The sequence below is a fragment of the Cyanistes caeruleus genome, chromosome 1 (genome assembly GCF_971803275.1).
Source record: "Cyanistes caeruleus chromosome 1, bCyaCae1.hap1.1, whole genome shotgun sequence".
NCBI classification, from domain to species: domain Eukaryota; kingdom Metazoa; phylum Chordata; class Aves; order Passeriformes; family Paridae; genus Cyanistes; species Cyanistes caeruleus.
The window spans coordinates 64,213,081-64,240,240 of NC_141701.1; the positions used below are offsets into that span (position 1 = coordinate 64,213,081).

Here is a 27,160-nt window from a genome sequence, read left to right on the forward strand (position 1 = left end):
TGACATCATTGTGAAAATTTGTCTTGACAATTGATCAGCCTTCACTTTGGCATGCATGATAAAATCATATTTGTGTTGTGCATAGAGCAGTGTGATTTTGAGTGGGGACTTCCTTACAAAAAGATAGAATCCCATACTCACAAATTTTATATCTTGGTGACTCCCTCTAGGGTGAACAAATCTGATTTCAGGGATTGTTGGCTTTTTGTGACAAAAAGGACAGAGAAATTAGCCTTAGACTGACATTGCAACACATTGATTTTGTCCGGTTTCAATCTGCATTTCATTATATTTTTATTTGTTCTAATGTTAAGTATAACTATAAAAACGAGCTTTGTCCCAGGAGATTTCTGTTTAGTAATGCACATAATTTTAAGGAAAAAATCACTAAAGAAATCATTATTCACATTAGACTGGTTGTAAAGTCATTAAATGATGGTTGTCCAAACATAATTACTAATGAGGGTTCGTTGATAATAAGCGTTTTCCTAATAAACTCTCTCAGGGATCAGCCGTCACGATAATGTTCCTCAATACCCCCATGTCAATTCTGAAGGAAAATACAGGCAGATTATACAGGCAGGGAGCTCAAAGATCAATCAGCAGTGAAAAGGAGCAGTCATTTACACTGTGGGGACCATTTGTGGGTCAGAGGGTGGGACAAGGAGAAAAGGGCTGTGTATAAACTATGAATGTGTTTTCCAGCTCTGGGTTCATATGTATCTTTTAGCAGTGATCACATGTATGGCTGCTTGGACGTCTCCCAAGCAGAAGGCCAGGAGAGACTTCTTGGCTTCCTCTTTCAAGCAGTCACCATCATGGCCTGGCCTGGAGGAACAGTGTAGGCAACAAGGGGAAGGGTGGTAGCTTTGAGAGTGGCCCTGGGTATACGCTAAAAGGATGGGCTGAAGGAAAAAAGCTGATGCTGAGGATGTGGAACACTGATGCCTTTTCTTTATTATCACTCCCATCTCAGCCTTAGGTCTAAAATTAGCAACACTTTTCCTTGCTGGTGGACTCAAATCTCAAAGGAGGGTGTGTGAAGAGGACACAGGCTGTTTCAAAACCTCGCAAGGGGAAGCAGAGGGGCAGGTGCTGATCTGTTCACTCTTGTGACCAGGGGCAGGACTCGAGGGAACAGCATGAAACAGAGTCAGGGGAGGTGTAGGCTGGATATCAGGAAAATGTCCTTTACTGAGCAGGTGTTTGGGCACTGGAACAGGCTCCCCAGGGAAGTGGCCACAGCACCAGCCTGGCAGAGCTCAGGAAGCATCTGGACACTGCTCTCGGGCACGTGGTGTGACTCCTGGGGTGTCCTATGCAGGGCTGAGTGTTGGACTCAATGATCCTGATGGGTCCCTTCCAACTCAGCATATTCTGTGATTTTAGTAAGATTTTAGGGCAGAGCTATCAGTAATGAAATGATGTCAAAATAGCAACACTCAAGTGCACCTTGAAAAAATAATCACCTTGAAAGAATAATGAGCCTTTTAAATCCTTTTCTGGTAATATTATAGCATATTATAATGATATAGTGATGTTTTATATCACTGTTATAGCATAACAGTGATATAAAACATCAGAAATATATGTAATTATACAAAGTTAGCTACATATTTCTAAAAGTTCTTTTAAAAAATGCAAACAAAACAAACAAGCAAAACCAAAAACCCCACACAATAAAAAACAAAAATAAAAAACAAAACAAAATAAAAATCCCAAAATATTGGAATATTTTAAATAGAGGGTGTTTTGATGTAATCTTGTATGATGTTCTGGGAAAAAAATTGAAATTATTTTTACTCATGCAAATAATGAAATTCTACAATTGTTTTCTAGAAAAAGAAACCTGTAAACAAAAAAAAGTTCAAAGTTAAAAGAGACAACTAATATTTTAGGGCATCAATGAAAGTAGATACAGTATAATTTTTTGTTTGTTGTTGATAATCAGAAAATATCTCCACTTTGCACAAAATCATTTTGTATCAGGGAATGGGGCTCTGAGGAGCAATTGAAATCAAGTATACTTCACTAACAGCAACAAACAGCATGCAAGTTGTAGTAACTGCTGCAGTGAAACAGGATTAAGCAACATGAAGGAAGTCCCTGCATTACTTTGAGAAAGATTCCACTTTATTTTAAGGCGGATGTAAATCTGCAATTACTTCTGTCACTTTTGTAAAGTCGCTATGGCCACCAAAGGTCAACATCTTTTATCAGCATTCACATCTCATGTAAATTAACCAAATGCTCATTTTTCAGAATTACTAATATCAAAATAAACAGTACCTGACTGCATACAAGAAGGTTTTGTGCATGTGACTGTTCCATGAATTGTTTTTCCCAGTAACAAATTAAAGTTAAAATCTACAGAAAGGGGGTGTTTTGCAGTAACTTATTTACATTTTTTAATAAATGTCTCCTAATGCTAAAAAACTATTTATTTTTGGGGAAACACAAGGTTGGACATCCAATGGAAATCTGTTTGCTAACAGGCCACATGGAACAAGATAAACATTTAATTATGTAATTTTGAAACTCCAGGAGAATCAGCAAAGCTGTAATTTGTCACGTTATTCTGGTTTTGAATACTTCATACAAAACTGTCTGATTATGTAAATGCAATCTGACTCTCATGTCAAAGGCATTTTTTCTTTTGAACCAAAAAGGACAGATTTTCTCTCTAAGTATTGGAAGGTGGAAATTTTTCTGTGGAACCAATACTGCATTAGCAAAATCCACCCCTTTACAAAACACTGCAGGAGACTCTGCTGTGAACTAGTTGGGGTTTTTTTTGTCAAAAGACTAAAGTATTTCCATCTGCCTTCAGCCAGCGAGAGGTTATCCTAGGAATTACTTTATTGGAGACTGAATTGGAAATGATAGAACTGTTTGCTAAGGAACATATAACCTATAATTGATTTTACTCCCCTCAGTTTGAATAATACTTTCCTTTATCTAAAATGCATGAGTGCATTTACATCTGTGGCTCATTTTGGCACAAAACTACATTAAAGCTTCTCTCTGAAAATGAGCTGAAGTCTGCCCACATTGTTTACTGTCTTATCCTCCTTCTTCAAATATTAAATCAGTACCACAATCAATTTCAAACTATTAAGTTATAGACTTTAGTATTCTTGATGGATTGTTAGGTCATCCTGCTCAAAAGTGACACACAAAACCAAAAAAAATAAATAGATATGATAAATAAGTATGTTGTGATATATTTATGCAATTATGCTGGTGGGAGATGTGCTCAGTTATCAATTTTCCATAGTCTTTTTCAAATTTTATAATCATGGCTGACAAATACATGTCATAGAAAACTCCAATGAAGACTATAATCCAAATTATATGTACTAGTTTCTGGAATTTTTCTTAGCATTTTGGAATAATTACTGATCAAACATGTTTTTGAAGTTTCAGATTTGGCACATGAAAGACCTGACTTCACTCTAATGAGGAACAGCTTATTTTTAAAAAAATGAAATGTCCTAGTAACTGTGTGCAGTCCCCTTTAGTTCCCATCCTTATCCAAAAAACAAGATGCATGGAGTTCATTTGTGGAGAGAAGAATGATGTTACTATGTCCTGTACTCCTTGCAGATTCTGTTTCTTGCATGCTGCATTCCTACATGCTGAAGATGATTTGGGTTACTCTAACAAAGAAATGAAGCATTAATACAAGTTAATAGAATAGGGGGGGGAAAAAAACCCAAATAAACCCACAAAAATAAACCCACCAAACCCCAAACACATGAGTTCAGTACTAAGGTTCTCAATAAAACATTACATGTGTTGACTGAAGGGTCTTGCTCAGAGCTCTGACAGCTCAAATATTGTCACGGAGCAGTGGGTCCAGTACAGCCACAAGATTCATCTGCAGCATTCATGGAAGTCCTGGACGTTGCAGAAAAGGCGACTTGTTTGTGCTGCTGCTGACAAAGACCAGGGAGATCTGTTACCTGTGAGGAAGAGACCTCAAACTGAAGTGAGAGCAGAAAACATTTTGTAAGGTATTCTTAAAATGGATAGCAAAGAATCACAAGGACCACACTTCCTTGCGAACAAAGAAACGTAGTGAAAGTATTGCACTGTCATTTGTAGGGCATGTACAGATCCTGCAATGGTTCAAAAAATATTCATGAACTGCAAAAAATGCCTCTAAGAACTGAGAGAGAATGACTTTTAAGACCTCAATGACTTTAACATACTGAACAGAAGACTGAGAAGTGATTACACAGTATAATTATCTCTATGAGGAAAAAATACTAATAACAAGTATTAAAAAGTTTTGAAACCAGCAGTGTAAAGTGCACCAATAACAAGGTTGAAAGCTAAATCTTGTCATCCCCATTATTAAACAGGCAGAATATTTTAAATGGGAGGGTAGTTTACCTCCCATTTAACCAAAATGGTAATAGAGGATTATCCATCTCTCATGGTCTTCAAGTTAACTATTCAAAGTAACCATATCTTGGGCTGCATCAAAATTAGCAGAGCCAGCAGGTGAAGGGAGGTGGTTTCCCCCACTATTCCACTGTCCTGGGATCCCACCTGAAGTACTGAGTCCAGCTCTAGGGCCCTCAGCAGACCAAAGGCATGGACCTATTGGAGTGAGTCCAGAGGAGAGTCATGAAGACGACCAGAGGGCTGGAAAACCACTATTATGAAGTCAGGCAGAGAGAGTTGGGACTATTAAGTCTGGAGAAGGGAAGGCTTTGGGGAGACCTTATAGGACCTTTCAGTACCTAAAGGTGGCCTGCAAGAAAGCTGGAGACAGGGTTTTAACAAGGGCATGGATTGATAGAACAAGAGGGAGTGGCTTTTAACTGAAAAATTCTTTACTCTTCAAGTTGTGAGGCACTGGCACAGGTTGTCCAGAGAATCTGTGGATGCCTTATCCCTGGAAGTGTTCGGTGTCAGGCTGGATGGATCTTTGAGCAATCTGTTACAGTGGAAGATGTCCCTGCCCATGGCAAGGAGGTTGGAACTGAATGACCTTTAAGGTCCCTTCTAATCCAAACCCTTCTACAGTTCTATCCTGCACTGAGTCACAAAGGAAATACAGCTTTATCATGAGGTAATTATAAAGAAAATGTTAGCAGGTACAAAACAGGCTTCTTCTTGTAATATCACTCTGGGAAATGACCAGACTGTTTCAGGTGAAAAGAAAACATGCATAAACACAGAATCAGCTTGAAGCAGACTCCTTAAAGGGAAAGTTTTGCGAGGCTGCAGACAAATTAAATTAAGTCTTAATTATAAGTAGTAGTAAGACCTCATTCTTTTCAAACAACCTTTGGGTCTGGCTAGTCTTCTGTATGGAAGGTTAGACAAAAACAACCTTCATATCTCAGTACTAAACAAAATTATTAACAGCATCTAATCATTGCTAAAGTGATTGCTTTCAAATATACACAGAATTAGTGTAGCTTCATAGCCATATTCAAACATATTTCTAGTAGCCTTGATTAAGATCTAAAATAAAAAAAATATTAGATTGAAAAAAAAAAAATGTTGTTCTTCATGACGACATTAACCTTTTAAAAATGCAACACAGCATTAAGAAAACTATCTGGTGTATTTCTTAGGCCAAAAGCAATTTGAAAGATTATGCAATTATAGGGATTGAGAAGGTAATTTAAATAGTAAAAATATACTTGGTTTTGAGAGCTTGAAAGTTTTTGAAAACCTTTTTTTTAGAATTTTTTCATTAGTGTGGTATAGAGGTAAAGTGCATGGTAGCTTTTACCTGTAAAATACAGAAATAGTTCTTAACCATGTCAAACATACCCACATGCAGTTAGAAATGCGCACTCATACACAGGGATAACATGCAAGCAAGACTTTGCCTTCATGTTTGCAAATTGCATTTTTCTTCCCTTCCCTCCCCTAAAATTCAACTGTTGTAATGAAAGCCTTATTAGATTTTCTACTTATTATTAACCTGGAGACCCTCCAGCCTCCTCCCTACTCTTTTTCTTATTCGTTTTTAAACTTCTGACCCGATGCAATCTGCCTGCAGGGGCAAATACAGTTATCTCCTTCTAAATTAAAATTGTAACTCATTTGGTACAGTTTACACAAGGCCTCAACTCTGACACATGCAATTACTATGAACATAGGAGGAACATGATTGCTGAGAGCCACCAGAAATAGAGTTTAATCAGAAAACATGGAGTTGTTCCAACAGATTTGTAATTTCACCACTTGCTATTCTTTTATGTTCCTGAGCGTTCAGATAATTAGATACACTATTTTTTTGCTTCCCAAGAGGCCAGTGAAAGCAAAATTCCTTCTTTTACATTAACGAGATGAAATTATAATACACAAAATCTATAACTTTTCTGTTGAAATGACAAATTCATACAACATTAATTTTAGTACTTACAAAATGTTACAAATAATTTGTTCTGTAATATCAGTGTGTATCACAAAATGTAGACTTAGGTGAATTAATCACCCATTCAGATGGATTACTCAGTCTGTCAGCTTTTACTCACATAAGAACCCCTAGGTAGCTCCCTTTGCCTATCTTAAAAGGCGGGGTTTTTTAAAAGTTCTTTAAAATATGAGGTTCATATTTTGTGCCATTGTTAGGGAATGATCCTCTGGTGTAGTGGGTCAGACTGTAGATCTGTTAGAAAAAATGGAGATGTTAGGAAGCAGATTCATAGCTTCCCTGATCTCTGTGCCTTTAATTCCTCTCTGAAAAATGGATTTTTAGTGTATTTGATCAAGTTTAGTGAAACACAGAGCTGAATCAACAAAGAGACATCACTCACTGTAATTAGAAAGGAAGATGAAGACTTCAACTACATATTGCCTTGCATGATGGCACCACATTCTTTCAAGGATAGGGGTGTTCATGACTCAGCTGCTTTTACAAGTAAAAACATCTGAACAGTAAATATAAATTAATAGACAAGTGCAACATTGCAGGGTTTTGCCGTCTTTTTACTGGGGTCTGAACGCATTCATCTTAATTATACTTTAATATCAAGTTCCCCAGGCTGATGGATGGGCCTCTGGGAGGACTGCAGGTCAAGTAGGGAGTAAGGTTACAGAAAAGGGCTACAAAAAATACTTTGGGTAAAGAAAATGCATGGCTGATTATGTGCTCTGTAGTACAAATGTGGTCCTGCAGCTCTGGCTGTTTTTTCAAGAGGCCACCTGCTTTGTATTTCTCCTTTTATGTTAGCCATTAATTTTGCTGCCACAGGCACAATTCATACTTACAAGGTTGGAGGCTCAGACAAAAGCAGCTGCTGTTTCAAATAGCACTACTCCATTCCCAAGACAGCCAACTCAGCTGCAACAACATCAATGACATGGATACACCAAATTCACCAAAAAATAGACTTTCTTCCCATCCTTAACACACTATTTTATGCTGCATACATAACAGCAAAGCAAATGCTTAAGGCTGGAAGGAAACAAAATGCAGATAATACAAGTTTATGGAAAGAAAGAGTCTGGAAGGGAAACAGAAGCAAAGCAAAAGTTAAAAAAGAAAAAAAGAAAAGAAATTAAAAAAAAAAAAGAAAAAAAAAGAAAAAAGATTATACAAATACTGGTGATGAGGTTTCCAGCTTGTCTCAAGCAAACTTCTTGGTCTAGAAGCTTTTCTTGGTTTGTGAAAATATTTATTTGATAGTAGCAGTTACCCCATTTATAAAGAGATGGCAAAATAGAGAAATGTTGTATCATCCTGCTTGTTTAAGTGTGGGATGTCTGAGTCCACTGCAAAAGCAGATTTATTTTTCTTGACCCCAGGAACATGCTCTGAGCCACTGGGACACACTGCCTTTCTGCAGCCTGTGCACCCCCAGCCCCCTCCCCAGTACCCCACGCTCCTCTGGCTCTGTGGTAAAAGACAAAGCTCCTGCAGAGTTCTCTCAGATCTTAAAGAGTTTCTGACCTGAGACACGGCACTGGGCAACCTGTGCTTTTTTGTTTAAAGCCCATTTGGTTTTGTCTCAGCCCATTCTGAGAAAATCCAGCCCAGGGATCCCTGCACCACACTTCCACAGCTGAAAATGAAAGTAATGCAACTCAAAGCATCCCATTACTTTCACAGGCACAGCTCTTGAATTGCATTGATGTTGATACAAGGAGGCAGGAGCCTGCAGCCAGGAGCAGGACCAGGGAAGGAGAAGAGGAGAGAAAAGGACCACAGTAGCCCCGAGCAGTCTGCCATATGCTGCAGATAAGAAAACACCCCCTGAATCACCTGGAATTTAATCATGCCCTTGTGCACCAAGGAGAGTTAGAGCTTGGGAGCAGCTCTCCACTAACACATGGTGACAGCAAGGGCTCACAGTGAGTGGTTTTGCAATATCCTCAACAGAAAAGAGACTGATTGTTCCCTGTCCTGATCAGTACAGAAGCAAAAGCCATAAAATTCATTTAGTAGCAGCCACGCTCAAAACAGACAAAAGGAAGTGGCTCACCACAAGGCAGACAGAGAGAAACCTCTCGACTAAGAGGCTGCAGCTTCAAGAAGTGTGATGGACCTCAAACAGAATCTGCAGGAGCATTTAAAAAGTCCTAAGTGTTGCAAAAGAGACCACAGCAGATTCAAGAAACACCTGGGGAAGTTTGAAAGTTTAAACAGGAAGTATTTTATAGATTTATTTTTTTTATTGTTCCCAAGCCACAGGATTTTGGACACTGTTGGAGACAGGATAATGGATTAGTTAGCCCATGATCTGTACCAGTCCAGCTACTCCTCTGCTCTTAAGACTGATATGTCCAACCAGTTAGCAGCAGCTGGGAGATTTCCAGGGCTGCAGCTAAACTACTGAGTTTGAGAGCTACATCAGGCTTATTCTCCAAAAATATGCTTAATCCCTTTATTTTTTTTAACCTGGTTTCCATATTGTCTTGCAACAATAATTCCAAACTCTATTTAGAAACTGTGTATAGAGGCACTTCATCTTTGTTACTTTCAATAGGTCACTTGGCATCTTCATTGAAAGTGGTCTACTCACCACTTCATGAGAAAACAGTAAAAAATTGGGGGATCTTTATCATATTCTTTTCCATACATTCATGGAATGAATGTATGATATTATAGCCTGGAGCAGTTCATCTACTTATTTATATTTTATCCCTCAGTGCAAAATTATTCTCATAAATGTTAGAAAGTACATACTTCAGGAGATAGCTTTGAGAGTTTAATGTCAAAATTTACTACAGATAAAGCATAGGAATTTAAAGGATAACTGTTTATTTCCATAAATAATTTCCAATTTCTGTTATGGTCTTCTGTTCTGTTGATTTTTCATGGAATGCAGACTCTACCCTTGTATCAGACTCTTCTGCACCCCCCTTGTCATAGTTCAAATATTTACAGGCATATAAACTGACTCTAAAGGAACTGGTGAGGACAATGAGTACTGTAATATGAACATAAAAACACCAAATTCTTAGTATAGCAGTGAAGAATCCACAGCACTTAAAAATAAAGGATTGTCCAAAGTGATAATATATTTTTATAATGGACACAAAAATTGATAGCGACAGTGGCTCAACAGGAATGAGGATAGAATAGAAACACTTTCATAATTCATTTGATTTGTGATTTTGGACTTAAATTTCTCTCCTGTGCTTGTAGATAGGGACAAAAGCAAGTGTATATACTTCTAGCCTTAAGACAAAATCTCTTGTCCTGGAAGAACAGGGTTATTTACTTAACCAGCATAGGTTTCCGCTAGATGGTGCTCCTAGCCTTGGGAAAGCCATAAACAGATGAAGCTGCCGCTTTGCGAGGGGAGGAACAAGCTGTTTCATGAGCTGGTGAACCAACAGCCGCGAAGTGGCATCTTGTAGATCTCAATCCACATTCCTAGATCCCAACGCTGCAGTAATTTTGCTCTTTCCTCACACCTGCTAAGTACTCACAAGCATATTTCCTGCTTCATTCTCGTGTTGCAGTCTTCAGACACAAAATTTCACAAAGCCTGTTAAGATGCCTCTAAAATATTTCCTGCAAAGCAGGTTCATGCAGAAGCCCCATCTTTCAGAAAGCTGCTTTAGGAAAAAATATCTATATGCATACATTATGCAAGTTCTTTATCTGATCATCTTCATTCTTACTGCTATTCTTTTTATCTCCTCCACTATTTCCATAAGACTTACCACATTCTTCATTTTTGACAGGTGAAAAAAAGAAATAATATCCTAAATAATGCTCTTCACAGACATTCACTTTTTCTATTCCATTGGCAGATATTGCAGTATGGGTCTACATCACCTCTCCTCACCTACCAAGAGGCATTAATTCTTTTGACTTGGGTAACACTTACTGATACCTTCTCCTGTACACACTTCCATCTGGTAGCAAAGCAGCTTTTTCATCAGCCTCCTTGGAATAGCAACATATATAGAAGGACATCGAAATAGTGGAGACATTTCAGAGATGCAGAAATTATCAAAGATAGGAAAAAGTATCTCCCAGTGAGAGATTCAAAAAGTTCAAAAATGTCCACTTAAAAGCATTTAAGCACCATCACTTCCCAAGATGGGAATATGAAGTTAAGAATTAGTACAGAACCAAAAATACATACATAGTTCAGTCCAAGATAGCACTGGTGTGCAGCAGAGTTGGGTTCATGTGCATTATAAGACGGAAGAAGCTAAAACTGAGCAAAGTATGAAGCCTCCCCAAAGAGAGTTTCTGTTGTTGTTGCAAGAACTGCCTGTCTTTGGCTCAAAGCAGCTTCCTCTGGTGGGTGGAACAGGCCAGCAGCTGGCAGCACCATCACAGTTTTTGTGTCAGAAGTGTACTGCCACAGTCCACTAAAGTGAGATTCCTCTTCAGGATCTAAGATTTTCCTGTGACATCTGGAAAATCACCATTTACAATTGCTGTCACTGGAACACTGCTGATAAACCAGTTGTTCTGACAATGGTCCACACTGCCATCATGAAGGAGCAGTCCACAGTGCTGCAATGCATTTGGAAAGATTGCATAATCATGTGGGCTGCTGGTGACATTCATCTATCCAACACACTGAGTTTCCTCATGGAAAGAATAAAGAGTTACAGAGATGTCTAGTTAGAGTAAGACTGGTTTATCACTCTTAATAGAGAAAGACGGTTTGTTTTCCTCTCTAGGCTTCAAAAGCTTTTAATAATTACTTTGTTAGAAGAGAGGAATGGCTGACCATAAGTGAAATCTCTACTGACAGGCAAATGAGAAATATGAGGCTGAGACTGACAGATCCATTTAACCTACTCTTGATGAGCAAGACACAGAGAAGAAAGACAGAGACAGAGCTGCTGGAAGTCTGAACTGTAGATGTCCCTTCTATGAAACTCTGTGACTGATGGGGGAAGTCCACTTTGCCCTACCCTGCTGAATCCATGCTACAGACTGCATACCTCTTCACCAGGTAATGATTCTTTAAAGGGAGTCATCATGGACACTGAGTGCTCAGAACCTTGCCCAAAATAAAAATTGGTCCTCTCCCAGATTTATGGCTCTCACTACTGAGTGTTTCCTCCTTTGCCTGTCTTTTCCCATGCCCAGTGCTACCTTGCAGAGCACCTGGTAGAGCAAGGAGAAGTGATAGCAGTGGTCAGAGTGTTCCTGTTGTCCTTTCCAGCATATGTCCTTCATAGAAATAGTTAGGCTGCATTCTCCCATCCAATGGAACAGAAAAAGTATTGAAACCACTGTTACAATGGTGTATTTCTGGTTGCAGAGATGACAATAAAAAACCTTTCATTGTGGCAAATTGGGGTGTCTTATGTTCACCTCATTGCAAAGGGGTTTTCAGACAACATTGGTCTTTATTCCAGAGCAGAAGTCCTCGGACTCATTCCATTACTTACAAAGCCACCCAGCTTTCTGATGAGGTTTCTTAACCTCTTCCAGCAGACATACACTTGTTGGATTGATTCACCCTGGTTTGAAGAGCCTGTGATGAAAATATGACGCAGGCCTACCATGCTTTCCTGAAGCTGAAAGTGCTCTCAAGGGCCAGGCAGCCTCCTCCCATGACTATCAGGTCAATGTAGATGGGTTTGCAGCCTCTTTGATGACTGCTGCCAGATAACTGGAACTGGCAGTTACTTGAAACCCATCAAAGGAGGACAGATATGCACTGTGCTACCCCTTCTGGACTCTGTTCCTTTCAGGAGTTTCCACATGGAGATGCAGAATTCCGCTCCTCCATTCACTGCTACAGAATAATGCTGCCCCAACTTAAATGGTAATGGATGAAAAACAGTTTTGATTTAGTTATCAAAAGCTGCACACTCTGACTTAAAATTAAACGTGGCAGGATATAACAACTGGCTAAAAAAATTTACCAATAAAATAAATGCCTACTGTACAATTTTTCAATGCATCTTTACTGCAAAATACACATTTGACTCTCTTTGGGTTCTTTACTGTGAGGAAAGAGCCTTAAGCAGCAGTCTTGAGTGAAGACATGCCAATCTAACAGAGGTTTGGGGTTCTTCTTGTGTTCACAGAAGAACACAAGACATTGTGGGTTAATTTACCTGTATTTTTTGAAAGGAGATGTGAAACTATAGCTTTTGTATGTGGTCTTTGGCAACAAATTACCTGCATGCAACTAGTTCCTATATGGTAAATGATGTAAGACCGAGACCAAGAACTGAAAGTATGATGTGCATGCATTTGTGTGCATGAATATATCTATATATATATAAAATTATTATTATTATTATTACTATTTAGTGGCATGGTTCAGTTTTGAGAAGCAGTATAAAAGATTCTCTTCATAATGTCAGACATCAGAAGGCAGTGAGTTAACGGTTCAAAAGAGACACAAGTAGGGACATAAACTTTTCTCAAGATTTCTGAAAAATCCCAAAGAGTAGTTAAAAAGGATGAAAAAATATTATTTACATTACAGCAGCAGTGTATCTGAAGAAAAAAATGTTTTCTGAAAAACCTTGTTTTAAGTCACTGCCATTCCCTGACTTTCACAAACGCTTCATGCAACAAAACCAGTCTCACCCATGACTCAGATAGTGAATTTGAGATTTTTAGGGTAGATTAGCCTTGAATTATATTTCAGCTTGGTGACCTGTCACACTTTGCTTTTTGTCTCTGATGCTGACTGTAACCATTGCCCAAGTTCCTGGCTGTGGGTAGATTTTCCGTGCAGTTCATTAGTTTAACTCACTAGTCAAAGAGGTAAAGTCCACCACTTCTGGAGCAGTGGCCATTCAAGCAGAACACCATATAACCTCCTAAACTGATCTCTATAACTTCTGCCCCCAAATCCCAGACAGTGACTTTTGCATGAATTTTTAATTCCATTAAGACTGAAAATATTTCCTACAACAGCTAATGCGAGAATGTAAGCATCTGAAAATAAAGCTTTGAATGTTTAATTACTTTTTCACTAGCCTTTTCTCAAATCTAATATTCTCCAAATTAATTTGAATCTTCATGCTCTTACCTTCGCTTCCAGTCACTGGATCTTGTTATGATACTGCTTTCTGCGCAGGGTTAGAGTCATCTACCACTGGCAAGCTCTTTAAGTGCCTGTAATTATGAATCTACATGATACATTAGACTCCAATTTTCTCACCAGACATTTTTTTCCAGACCACAGAATATTCTTTTGTTTTCTGTCTGAAACCTCACTTAAATACTAACATCATTTATGAGGCTGTGATCCTCTGGTAACAATCTCACTCAAGCTGCAAAGGACTGTCCCATGCCCAATCCAAACAGGAGAGCCATGTTGATGCATGTTTGTGACTTGAGTTGGAGCCTAAATATTGGGTAGGGAGGACCATCTGATTCTGGGCTGATGATCTCCTCACCCTCTTAATAAATTCATCATCTCTGAATACTCTTCCCCTCCTCTCTGGCTCACTGTGATGTGAGCCAGAGAATTACAGCACATGAATCAAAGGATGTAGATAGGGTTGCTCTGCTGAGGGGCTACAGCCACCACACGGGCAATGCAACTACCTCTGCCTCCTGGGGACAGCATGTGAGGAGGTCTGTATTGTTAGCAAGGCACAGGGGCAATAATCTTCCCTGCTGCCTTTGCAAATCCTCTGTTGGCTGACCTGTGATTACTGGTAATGGTGGGTGGAGTTGCGTGAAGTCACACAGAAGAGCTTAAAGCTTGTGTAAGACATTTTGTTTAACGGGGGCTGCTCTGTGGACCATCACTATGACTGTTCTTCTCAGACACTGAGTAGATTTTGCAAGATCTGTCCATCCTTATCAAAGTTCTGGGAAAACTATCTGATCCAGCCAGCAATGGCACACTATGAGCGTATCAAAAGTCACTAGCAGGGAGCTCCTGCAAACTGAAAACTACATACTTGGTGCCATGTTCTTCCACTTTTCACAAGAGACATAGAAAAACCAATTACCTTTTGTCAAAAGCCAATGGAAAGTGTTAAAATTTAACCTATACAAGATTAGTATAGAATAGGACTGTGCAATTTACAACTGAATCATTTCAAGTGACCATTACTACTTGACCCAGTTTAAAACTTTCACACCAAATTAATGCACTCTGTATAGAGAACGTTATTGTTTGTCATCATGGCCCCCTGCTGTAAAATATTTCTTTTGAAATATTACTAACACAAAACGTTCTATTCAGAGAATCATCTTTTTATTGGCAAGATGATCTTGAATTTAAGAAAAGCTGTAGAAAAGTTAGGTACAATCAGTCATATTAACTAACCACTATTCTCCAGCACCAAGAAATTGTGCATAGCACGAAGAACAGCTCAGTAATTCTGAGCTCATAGAAGAGCCTATCTAAATTTAACTGTTGTATCATGTTAATGAGAGATAAAATGCCCTGCATCACCAAACAGATGGTGCTAGCCCACATTAATAAACTCACTGGAGAACTTAATATGCTTAGATTTAGATAGGTTATTCCACTGCATGACATAGTCCATGACACATCCTGAAGCAATGTATCTGTATTTGGCAGTTCTTTATTATCTCGCTTGGTTGTCCTGGCCACATTGTCTGCTGTCCCCGTGTCCTGTCCTGCCTCTCAGCTAGCCTGACTTGCAGATATAAAGGTGCAGCCCTTTGTGGCTCTGGTGGAAGCCAAAAACACTCAATGTGGCAGAGACATATTTTGTATTTTCACAGAATCCCTGGATTTTACTGACCCCATGGAAGATCAGTATTTGGAGACCAGTTAGTACATCCCTGCTCTCCCCAGCAACATTAACACACTCCTTTCCCCAGCAGAGTGGGGGGAGTATACAGGTATGAAAGATATGGATGCCTGTTTCTGCCTCATCCTGTTCCATCTGAGGGCTGCAGCTGCCAGGGAGCTGGCAGGGGCAGGGGCATGAGCTGGGCATAAGGCTGCTGGCACCACTGTGACTCCCATATGGGCTTATTTTGGCTTCAGGCTGTGATTTTGCCTCCCTAAAATCCAAGGCAACAGATTGAATCTGGACATTTTTGCCCAGGGATGTTTTGGCAGCTCATCCTATTTGCACTTCCAAAAGCATAAAATGTTTGTATATTACGCTTTGCATATTTAGCCAGTGTTATTAGCTTATAGTAAATAAATATTTAAAACATATTAAGTATCATACTATTTCAGAAAAAATAAATTAAGAATTCATGTGATTGGAAAAGAGTATTGAATGCAATTGGATAGTGGTATTCATTTCATGAATACTACTTCTGGTGGTATCATTTATATGAATTTGATTCATCTTATCAGCAATCTCTATGACTATTTGTTATGTGAATTATGAATAAAGCTTCCTAAAATAAATCTTTGGATACCATTTTCCTCCTCTTCTGAATAACGTTAATGTAGCACTCCTTAAAGATTGCCTAATACAAGAACTCTGTAAATAAGTACAATAACTTAGAAATGAGAAATCATAGGAAGTGGGTGGAAGAGAACAAGAGCAAACTACAGTTGAAATATGTTGGAATTCAAAAGGTATTTTCATAAGATATTGCAATATTTGCACAAAGACACAAGTGGAGTATTCAGAAAGCTTTAGATGTTCTTATCTACTTTATATAATGTGATCTGGAAGACAGGAAGTATTTACTCAGTAACTTGCAGAAATTACCATGACAGTCATGAAGCTTTAGCTGCAATATACCTGGGCATGGGATTTACATGGGGGCAGAGAAATATTCCTTCTTTTGAGCACAAGTACATCTGTAGAATTTGGTGAGCATGTATGCATACCACCTGCAGTATGTACCTGAGAAAGCACAGATAAGAAGTCAAGGATTTCATTCTCTACCTTCCAAGATTATCTTATATCGAGGCACACTGTTTCATTTCCTGACAGAACTAGAAACAAAAAATGTTTTTAGCCAAGACATTCAGAGAGAGAAGAGGGAGAAGGTATATAAACATGAAAAAGAAATGAACACATATACAGAGGGCTACAATCACAGTGAAGCACTGAAAATATTTGCTACTTTATTTTGTACCTAATTCCTTTTATCTGTACTCTGTTTTCAACTTTCACACCTTGTGTGTGTAGCTATGTACAAGGATGTGGTTTTCCAAACAGGAACTGAGAGAAGTTCAGTCTAGATCTAAACCAGCCCTAAGAACCAAGTATTTTTAGATGTCTCTGACATATTATCAGAACTAGTATGGACTCCTTTTTCTGTGTTTTAGGTTAACAAAAATAAGAGAGAAATAAAATACATGGGACAGACTGGAATACTATTGATCAATTGATCAAGTATGAGGCAGATCTCAAATTGCACAACAATTTGTTCCACACTCTTAAATCAGCCTTTGAATGAGGTGAGCAAGGCTCATGCTGACCAAAATTTCGTTTCCTCCACGGGGAAAGGATGAAATCAGCACACACTGCACCTTAAATTCACTCACTCTCACAAGGCTGGGTATTTCCAGTAGTGTGCAGGGGCAGGGTTTGTGCACCAAGTGTGGAGAGCTCAGCACCTGGCAGAGTCTGTGACACCTAAAACATCAGCCTGCTCTTGCCCCATTACTGAGAGGCCACAATCAGGGGGGAACTAAGGAGGTTCTTTGCAATGCTGAAGCCAAGGCCATGTGTGAACTATAATACTATGAATGGTGAGGTGAAACATAGGTATTAAGAGAACAATTATTTCTTGAAAATTCTGAATTACATTATGCTACGTTTCCTAATAATTTCAGAATGAGGGAGATCTCTTTCTTTTTTTAAACTGCCAAAGCAAGAAACTGCTCTTCTTCCCATAGACCTGCCACTAACTCCAGCTATTCCTTTCCTGATTCAAAAAAGTCAGATTGATTCTGTGTTTCTTCACAGATCAGAAGAAAACTGTTAGTGCATTTTCATTGCAAAAATTTGTACTACTTCTAGTAATTCAACATGAACTTTTATGCCTTTTCCCTTAACAAAATACTATTTTTTTCAAATATTTAAAAAAAAAACAACTTTTCTAGTTAAAACACAGAATAGATTTATGATGAAAGCCATAAGGGAAAAAACAAGAAAGAGAAAGAAAACAACCCCTACATAACATGTGAAATCAACTGTAGAAAAATTGTTTTAAGGGTAGAAGGGTACCAGAATCATGCTTGAATAGGTATCAGCTGATTCTACCAAATGGCCATCAAGGTCAAGGACCATCATAAAAATCAAAGCAAGGACTTTTCCTAGATAAGAATTTTTTTTATTATTATTTTGAAATAAAGTTCAGGGCTGCGGTCAATATATTTGCTTTTTATGACCACTTATTTGATTTATTTTTGAGAAAACCACTTCAGTTTACCTGTTAAATACTGAATACTCCTTTTTGTACTTCAAGGCTCGCAGAAGCAGATTTCATAATATTTGTATGCTTTTTATGCATGAGTCCTTTTATTTATACAGCTCCCTATAAATCATATAAATGAATGACAGAAAGGACCAATTAGAGCTTTTTCAGGGTAGAATGGCTCTTAGATGGTTCTGTAGTCTCGTTTTAATGGTTTCAGGTTCCACAGTTTCCCTGAGGAGATCATTTGAGAGCTTACTGCAATTTATTCTCATGATAGTCAGCTTCAACATTTCCTTTTCCAATTGAATCACAATACACTTACATCCAACATAATGTATCACACATTTTCTCCTCTTGTGACACAAGGTAGATTCCATAAATCCTGCAATAAATTCATCACCTCCCCTTATGTCCTTATAAGTCTATATTAGCTGAGTTATGTAGCACAGGCCAGCTTTGGAAGCAACATCAGTTATACTTCTTCAGTGATTTGCACAAAAAAGTAGCAATCAAACCCCAATACTACAGACATACTTTATACAAGCTCCAAATTAATTCACAAAAATAATCCATATTTTTTAAAATAATTCTATGGTTCTGTGTATTATAAGTATAAAATACCGCCCCTTTTTTATGCATGCTTGCAGAGTCTTAACCCCATTCTCCCAGGGTCATATAATACAATTCCAGGAGCCAGTTTTTTATCCTGTGTCTCTGGAAGGATCCAAATAAATTTTCCAGCTCACTACAAAGTAAGCAGTACTGTTGTGTGTAGCTGACTCTGGCCTGCCATGCAGACTGGTCCCTTCACCCTTCTCTTTATCATGTGCCAAACCGGTTTGCTTTCAGATTCCTAGCCTGCCTTTCCCATTCAAGTCCTGCCATGGGATTGCCTGTGTTCCAGGGCTCGTGCTCAGCTCCTTCACTGCACAAATTTCATTACACAAGAAACAGGGCTTACATTCATCTTTTACAATTTCAGATTAAAGGGACTACAGAGATAGGGAAACACATTCCTGCAAGTTTAAGACCGCTAGGTTGTACATTTTTTTAATTTATCTGTCTTCAGTTATACTGATCACAGCAGAATTTTGAAAAAAACAAATGAGAACCAGAAACCAAGAAAGCACCCCTTAACATCCTACTAGTTCGTGTATGTACATACAGCCTCTAAAACAAGCTAGGAGATGGTTATCAAATTACAATTCATGGAATATTATTCCTCCTGAACAAATGAGTTCTATAAAACTACAAAGTCTCCAGGAAACTCTGTTAGGTGTTAATGTGCTAATTAGAAAAGGATTGACTAAACCCATGAAAGCAGTAATAAAAAGTTAGAATACTGCTCATTCACTCAGTAATACAGAACAAGTGCTCTAATAGCAAAGGTTTAGAAGCCAAAGGACCATGCAGGTGCCTTATACTTCAATGGGTTTTATAGCTGAGGAAGATGCTACAAATACTAAAAGCTCTGGTGCGAATAAAAATAATAAATCATTTTTGGAAGCTGGCTTTAGAAAACAAATAAAACACAACCAGCAGAAATTAAGAAGCCTGATTACATCTCACAGCTAAACCCATTCCAATACCCTCATCGTACCTTTTGTCCTACACCTACCAGGCAGGGAAGGAAGGCATGCACTGGAGTGCTCTGCCAGGCCGTGTGCTGGGTATCCAGTAGCCACCACCTCCTCTTTGCTGACCTGCAGGACAGCTTTTACAGGCTGAAAGAGCCTGGAAGATGCCTGAGGGGAGCTGCAGTGAACTCCTCCTTGGCTACGTGGCATGTGGGCCCTGTTAGAGAGAGTCTCTCCTTCACTCTGCAAAAAAATCTGTCATTCATTACTGAAATCAGCCCCGTATGGGTGAACTAGCAACTGGCTTGAAGTCACTGGAGAGCGAAAAAAGGTGAGGGCAGCCAAATTGCTTGGAATGCAGCTAAAATACTTCCAAGAGTTTAAGATTAAAAGGGATCATTGGTCACATACTCTCACCACAGGCCAGTAAGTCTTCCTATGAGTCCCAAACTGAACTAAGGAGCTTGTTTCTGATTAAAACCATTAAATTTGCATTACATTATCTCAGCTCCCGACCACTAAGTCTTCCTTTATATTCTTCCATAGTAAAAAGCTTTAGCACAGCAAATCTTGCAGATCTTTTTGACAAATTGATACTGCCTTCGGAACATATCATTGTAAGAGACTTTCTCCATTACTATAATGTTCTGGCAGATCTTTCCTGCACCACTTGGTCTTTAATGTCAAGAGCCACACACCTTGTTCTACTATCAGTTCCCATGAATGCACACTAATGCTGGTAGTACATCCAACAGTCAGACTGGACACATTGCACCTTACCCATACCAGTTTGCTTGACAAGATTTTTAGACAACTTTTTCTAAGACATAAGCTCTCATTCCAGAGGCATGGCTTGTATTCCTGGAAAATTTGGCAGTAAATTTTGCCAGCACACTTGGTTGTTTGGAAGTGTTAATTTTACTAAGCAGTCCAGATGACGCTGCAGTTGCTGTCACAGTAGTTTACTAAGTTACCGTTTAGCACATCCATAGATTTTATTAACAGTGAGTTTATTTTTGGATCTCCGGTAAAAACCTTGAAAATGTTGAGCCTGCAGAAACTTGCACACCCCCAAACCACGAAGACCAGCCTCTGAAAACTCTTCTGATCTTTCAGAACTATTTCTCTATTTAACACATTGACCGTTCAACAGCATTAGCCATTAGAAGAACATACGGTATTAACCAAAGGACCCAGAGACCATTCTGCAGTTCTAAGCCTGCTGGATTAAAAACAGAAGCCCTGATGTGTCTGCAATTGCTTTTATCAATTTACCTGTGTAACTGAATAAGGCTATGAAAGTCAAGGTGATTGACATTAAGGATATCTTACCCATTTCTTTATCAAACCATTTTTGTATCTTATTCTACTGTTCTTCCTGTGGTTTATGTTAAAACAGTCAAGAGCAGTACCAAGTCATCCAGCGTGGTCTTTTGAAAATGGACAGAACACGAATGTTTTTCTTTACTTCGTAATAAATTACTTTCCATTTAAAGATTTATTAAACCCCAAACTTAGCTATTTTCTCAGCTAACTCTGTCAAGATTCCACGGTGCAAATTAGCCAGACTTCATTAAAAACTGTCTAGGTTTGCTTGGAACAGAGCTTTCCCCGCGGACCTCACCACAATTCCCACCACGTGATGCCAGCACAGCACCTGGCTTCTCCCAGGTACGGCGGCGATGCTCATCCAGCACCACCGACGTGCGCCCCACCGCATCTGCGGCACCTCAGACCCACCCGCAGCCCGGAGCGGCTCCCCTCGCCCCTCTTCCTCTAAATCCCCCTCCGCTGCCGAGCAGCCCAGCGGGATCCCCGCTCGGGGGTTCGAGCGAGGTGCCAGCACCTGCGCGGCGGTGGCGGCAGGTCCCTGCGGCCACCCCCACCACATCCCCACTCCTCCCGCGGGGGATGCGGGGCGGGCGGTGCCCCTCACGCCGCCAGGCGGGGCCGCGCTCCCGGCATGCCCGAGGGGGACTGCTCCGAGGGTGGGTAGGTGGGCGGAGGGAAGTAGGGCGGGAGGGGTGCGCGCCCAGCCCGCCGCTGCCGCCGCTGCTTCCCATTCCCAGGCGCTTCCCATTCCCGGCCGAGGCGGAAAGCGGCGCGCAGCAGAGCCGCTGTAGCCGGCGCGCAGGGCGCATGCGCGGGCGGGCGGCCGTGAGGGCGGGGGCCGGCGTTCAGCGGGGAGCGCTCTGCTGCCGCCCGCACTCGGCGCTCCCGCCCGGCACCGCCGCTACCCGGGACCGGCGGCCGCCGCCGCGCACAGCCCGCGCCCTCTCCCGCGCCGCGCCCGCCCGTCCTCCTGCCCCGCCATGAAGTTGAGCAGCCGCGGCCGGGGATGCTGCGCGGGCGGCAGCCGGGAGCGCGGGCCGCCGCCGCGGAGCCCCTTCGTGCACCAGCTGCGCTTCAGCCCCCTGGAGAAAGCCAAGGTAGGGGCGTGTGGCCGCCGGGCCGCCCTCCCTCGCCGCCGCCTCCCTCCGCGCGTCCCCCGCGGCTGCCGGGCCGCGACCTGCGGCGGGCGGGGGCTCGGCGGCGCCGGTGCTTTGTGAGCCGGCGGAGCCGGGCAGCGGTGCTGGGCGTGTGCGAGGCGGCGGCCGGGGGCGGCCGTGCCCCGGCCGGGCGGGGGGCTGGGGGCGGCCGTGATGCTCTAGTGCAGGGCGTGCGCCTCAACTTGTGCTCCCATGCCTTCTTCAAAGGAAAAAAAGCTGCTGGGATTTTTTTATTTGTTTGATTGATTGTTTGTTTTGGGGTTTTTTATGGGTTTTGTTGGCGTTTTGAGGTTCGGGAGGGTTTTTGGTTTTTTTTTTTGGTTTTCTGGTTTTCGGGGTTTTTTTTTGTGTTGTAGGTTGTTGGTTTTTTTTAATGGGGGACGGGGGAGCAGCCCTGCGGAGCCGTTCTTTTTCAGCGTTAAGGTGGGTATTAACCTGGGCCGAGACATCCCGGTGCAGCCGAAGTTTTGCCCCTGGGTAAATAGTCCCAGCGGCGTCATTTAGGTATTGTGCAGGTAGCGGTGAGACTACAGGAAGCGGTATTAAAATGCAAATTTACTGTTGCGTGGCTTTTTATTTCATTGTTCAGTTTTAGGGGGATTTCTTCCCCCCGCCGTGCCTCTGCCTCGCCTCCCATAGTGAACAGTAAGTGGTTGAGTATTCAGAGGGCATGGCCCTTGTCTTAGGCTTTCGGTAAGATCTGGGTCACTTGCTGGAGGAAGAAATACCGTCAGAGGCTCACCTAATGAAGGGCTGGCCATTTCTGCCACTGTGCCATCACTGTGCTTCAGCTTTATAAAGCTGTTGTTTTGGGAGCCTGACAGCCTTCAGTACCTATTAACATTGGCAATTATGATTCATTAATATTGAACCTCTTGGGTCAAGGCGCTTTAGATCCAGCTTTGATTGGCATTTGAGTGAAGTTTGTTGTTGCACTGCCCTGTTGCTGCCCAGATGCCTAACATAAGATACGTATAGCCAGACTTAAAAAACATAAGAATGTGCCTCATATCGGGCAGCCCAGGAATTTACAGTATACTCCAGTAGAAAAGGTTTTCACTTTTTATTAAGTTGCCCAGTATGTATTCAGTGGTTGCTCATAAATTGTTGCTTGAGCTGGAAAAGGGAGAAAAGGTTTTTGTCATTTGCTTCATTTAGTTTATATCTAGAGTTTCCTCAATAAATTACACAGTTGTAAAGATTTCCTTTCCGTGTTCCATACTTTGTTCCTGAAGTCATAGTTAATATGCAATTAATGAGGTAGAAGTCTTTCAGGGAGCAGAGAGAAGCAAAGATAGCACATGTTCATGTGGACTAGGATTATCTCCAGTTATAGCAACTAATGTTTCTTTCTACTTGGTTATTTATAAGAGATTTTAAAAATACTGCTGGGAGAGGAGAACAAACTCTGTTTTCCAGTTTTTGCAGTATTGAGTCTCATAGGAGCTGCTGCTCTGATGTTAGTCCTGACAGACCTTGAGGTGCTTCCTCAGGGAAGTGACTGGTTGTGGAACACACCTGCTTTCTGTGTGGGCTGCCTTGTTCATAGGTGTGACACGTGAGCCTTGCCAATGGATTTCAAGGATTTGTTTTTTCAGTGAAGATGAGGAGATGTGTTTAAACTGCTGTAGTTTGTCACAGCGCACAGGCCAAAGGAACAGCCTCCTCAGCAAAGAGTGTGTCTCGGGCTTGCTTCTTGAGCAGTCTTTGAGTGGTATACGACAGCAGAGTTCTTTAACCCAGCCTCCCTTCAGTCTTACTGCTGCAATTTTATGGAGGAAAAAACCCATAAGCTGGCATACAGAACTGTGGTAGATTTTTGATTTGCCTTAGTCATGCTTTTCCAGCCTCTTCACCGATTAATAGTTGTGCTTGAGACAGAAGCTGTTAAAGCAGAGCTGTGGGACTGCTCCGCTTGAGAAGAAAAGCTCCCCAGGTGAATTACCGAAGTGTGCATTCTCCTCTGTACAGCCTTGGAGGGCTCGCTGTGAACTGTGGCAGCTGAGCTCACTTCCTGTTCAGCTGTAGGCATGTACTGTGTCACAGGTTTTTCTGTCTGTCCTGTGGATCTAACGGGGGTTTCTGGGTTTGCACAGGCTGTCGAGGAAGGTTAGGAATGTAGGTACAAGAAGTAGGGAACCCATGGGACTGGGAGACAAAGACGCCTTTGTCCGATGGTCTGGTGTCTGTTGCTGATGGTCTGCCAGATAGCCTCATTATCTTCGCACTCTGCAAGAGGTTAGATTAGCTTTTTTGTTCATTAATGCAGCTCAAAAGTAGATGCTTTTTAGCATGTTCCAGCATGAGATTGTGGGAGTGAAAGGAAGGTAAAAAGTGAGAGGGTAAAACAACCACGAGGAGAAAGAACAACAGTAAAAAGTAATCCTTTTGATTGTCAAGGAACTGTTCGCACCATTTCTCATTGACTTTATAAAAACTGGGAGACTACAAGAGCATAAAAGCAGTAAGACTGTTTCAGAGCTGTGTCTCATCGGTAGAAATTACGGCTCATGGCCTCTGATCTCTGATAGGGGTCATTCTTGAAACTATCTGTTTTATTTCACTACTATGATAAAAAGATACTTTCTGGGAGAAAGACTGACATGATTTTATTAACCATGATTTTGTTCATACTAACATCTGCTGTCATGTAAGTCCAAGCTCTTGATTCTTGTTACCGCTGCAGAACAGGCAGAAGCATTACTGGAGCTGTCACTAAGCATCTGTAGCTTTTTTCCCTGCTACTTCAAAACACAATGCAATGCCATTTTCCTTTCTTCCAGTGTTTCTGGCCCTTTTATTTCACCAGTGCTGGTGTTCATTTGGTACTTGGTGAGCTGATTTGGCTCATTAAACCAGCATATCATTGAGGTTTTGTGTTCTGATTATTTCCTTTTTCTGGGATGGCTGTTTTTTCTCACTAATGAGCTATATTGGCTCATTGCTAGCTCACATAAGTGCTAGAGCTGACTCAAGGGGAGGATTGAGGAGAGAGTGAACAGGACCACTCTTTCACAGCAGTCATCTCGTAGATTGGCTTAGCTGCACAGGAAAATTTCTCCTCCTGTATTTATCTCCATGAATGTGTCTGTTGGGGAACTTGCAGAGTGGGAAAGTGGGTAGTGAGAGAATTGTTGAGGGATGGATTCCTAGCTCTTTCACTGCCATCTTTGGTGAGTTGAGCTGTAGGGATAATAATCATGAGAAAGTATAAGTGTGGAGTAGGATGTAATTTCTACCTGATATGTGTAAAAGAAAAGTAAAAACCTCTACCATGTCAAATAGTATTTCCTTTCTCAGTACTGTGACTGCTACTTTGTAACAAGTCATGAAAATTTTGTTGGAAATAGACTGGTTTTAGTGATGTTTCTTACGGTATTGGTAATGTTGCATTTTTTCAGCTTCCCTGTGCATGAGAGCTACGATAGTGGTTTTCAATATAGGAAACAGACCTAGAGAAGTGAAAACAAGGGTACTCTGTCATTCTCTTGCTCAGTGCTTAGATGCATAGGACCAGATGTTTTGGAGAACTTGAAACTTGAGTTCATATTTTATACCTTCATTGTGAGATCTTGCTTAAATCTGAATGCACTCTCTCTAAAGAGAGAACATATGATGCCTATTTTGTTTAAGTGACTTGCCTTATATCATATTTAAGTCCTTCTGATGGAAGAATGGAGATCAGTTTCCTAGGGCAGCCTTCTATTACAAGCTGTCCATAGGTCTTTCACAGTATACACTGCAGTTTCTGAAAAACTAAATTGGGTGCTGTAGACTGGCAAATGTTAAACAAGCTGTCGTCAACCCCCTCTTGAGATTTCTTTGGTCATGAGCTGAATCGCTCAAAGTACAGCTCTGGGTGGACCTTTAGGGGGTTTTAAATGTATCCCAAAACATAGGTGTTTACATATTACTTGTTGCCAAACAGAATTTGTAATTTTAATGGAAGACCTGTCTCTATGAACATCCCAAATATGTAGGACTGTGATTGCCAAAATAGTGTCCACGTTAGGTCAGAGACAGTGTGTATGTCTCTGCATTATGGTCTCTGTCAGTGGATCTTCTCATTTTTTTCTGTCTGACACTGTTGCTGTACATAGGTTTTACAGGATAGAAGCTTTCTTACCTGGGAAGATGTCTGAACATAGATAAAGACTGAACTAATTTTCAAATGTTAGCACCTTTCTTGATTGCTAATCTTCTGGAGGTAGATATACTTTTCTCTCCTGTCAAATTTTTTGTGTGAGCAGGTACTGAACTACTGCCTGCTAAGAAGAAGCTGGTGTCACAGCCAGACCTGGTGCATTTGGTGCATTTGCTTCTTGCCGGCCATTACCATCCTCGCTGTCTCTGGAAGGCCAAGAGACCTTTTCTGCACATTTATGTAATCTTTTATGGCATTATGGATGCAACTTCTGCTTTCTTTCTGTGATGTGGCACTAAAATGATCTTTGGTACAAAGGATTGGTACATTCAGTCAACGGATGGAATACCTCACTACCAGTCACCTGCCATTCAGCTTTGCCCTAGAGTAGAAGACTTGGAGGAGAGGGAGGGAGGAGATGTGAATCCCAAAGGTCTGTGTCCTCACCTGCATTTTGTTTCACTTATTTCTTATAAGAAATATTATATTCTTATATTCTTGGCTGGTCCTCCTCATTTTACAAAGTTAGAAGGAAACTGCTCTCATCTCCAGAATGCTTCTCTGTTTGCTGCCAGATTTGGTGGTCTTGTCTGTGGATGCAGAGTTGTGTGAGTTGGTGTAACTTTGATGCTCATTGTAGTGTGTGAAGTTCTACTGGTTCATCTGGGAAACTAGCCTATCTAAAAAAAAAAAAAAGTATTCCTTTTTCTGTCAGCTCTGCAAACTAAAGGAGAGTCTCTGTAGGGACTGGAATCCTGTTCTGGAGAGTGAGCTTGTGGTTGATATGAGATGATGGTGCCAGTCTGAACCATCACTGTAAAATCCAACTGCAGTGGGCTGATATCTTGGGCTTTTCTCCTGCTGTGTGTTCCCCACACCTACCCTAGATTTACAGATTGTGCATCTACAGAGTGAGTTGGTTGTTGAGCTGTTTTAGGAAGTGAGAGGAAGTGGAAAGTGAGCTGCATGATGACTAGAACTGCATCAGGGAAGAGAAGAATATGAATAAATCTTTCCACAGCAGCCTGGAGATGCATCAGATTAAGCACAACATGAGACAGCACCTTATGCCTCGTTATTCATCCTTGTCCAGCTATTGTGCTAGTGAAAAGTGTGCGCTTTTTTTTTAACCTAATCTGGCATATCTGGAATTGAATAGTATTCTGCTGTTTCTACCATTAGATATTATTAAGTTAAGAAATGGTAT

General features: G+C 40.8%; 1 protein-coding gene and 1 long non-coding RNA gene across 2 annotated transcripts in view; one reads left to right on the plus strand and one right to left on the minus strand.

The window, feature by feature from the left end:
• Window positions 1–267: 267 nt before the first annotated feature.
• LOC111925414 (uncharacterized) lies at window positions 268–21,280 on the minus strand. The gene is made up of 3 exons (XR_002862237.2): window positions 19,362–21,280; window positions 3,794–3,965; window positions 268–3,659 (listed from the first exon to the last, which is right to left on the minus strand). It is a non-coding gene; the product is annotated as an uncharacterized LOC111925414 (long non-coding RNA).
• Window positions 21,281–21,470: 190 nt separating this feature from the next.
• Window positions 21,471–27,160, plus strand: part of LPCAT1 (lysophosphatidylcholine acyltransferase 1) — a 58,560-nt gene continuing 52,870 nt past the window's right edge. The window contains exon 1 of the mRNA XM_086896010.1: window positions 21,471–21,749. Within this exon, the coding sequence (XP_086752136.1) occupies window positions 21,633–21,749 (117 nt within the window). The 5' untranslated portion in view covers window positions 21,471–21,632. The remainder of the gene's footprint in view (window positions 21,750–27,160) is intronic.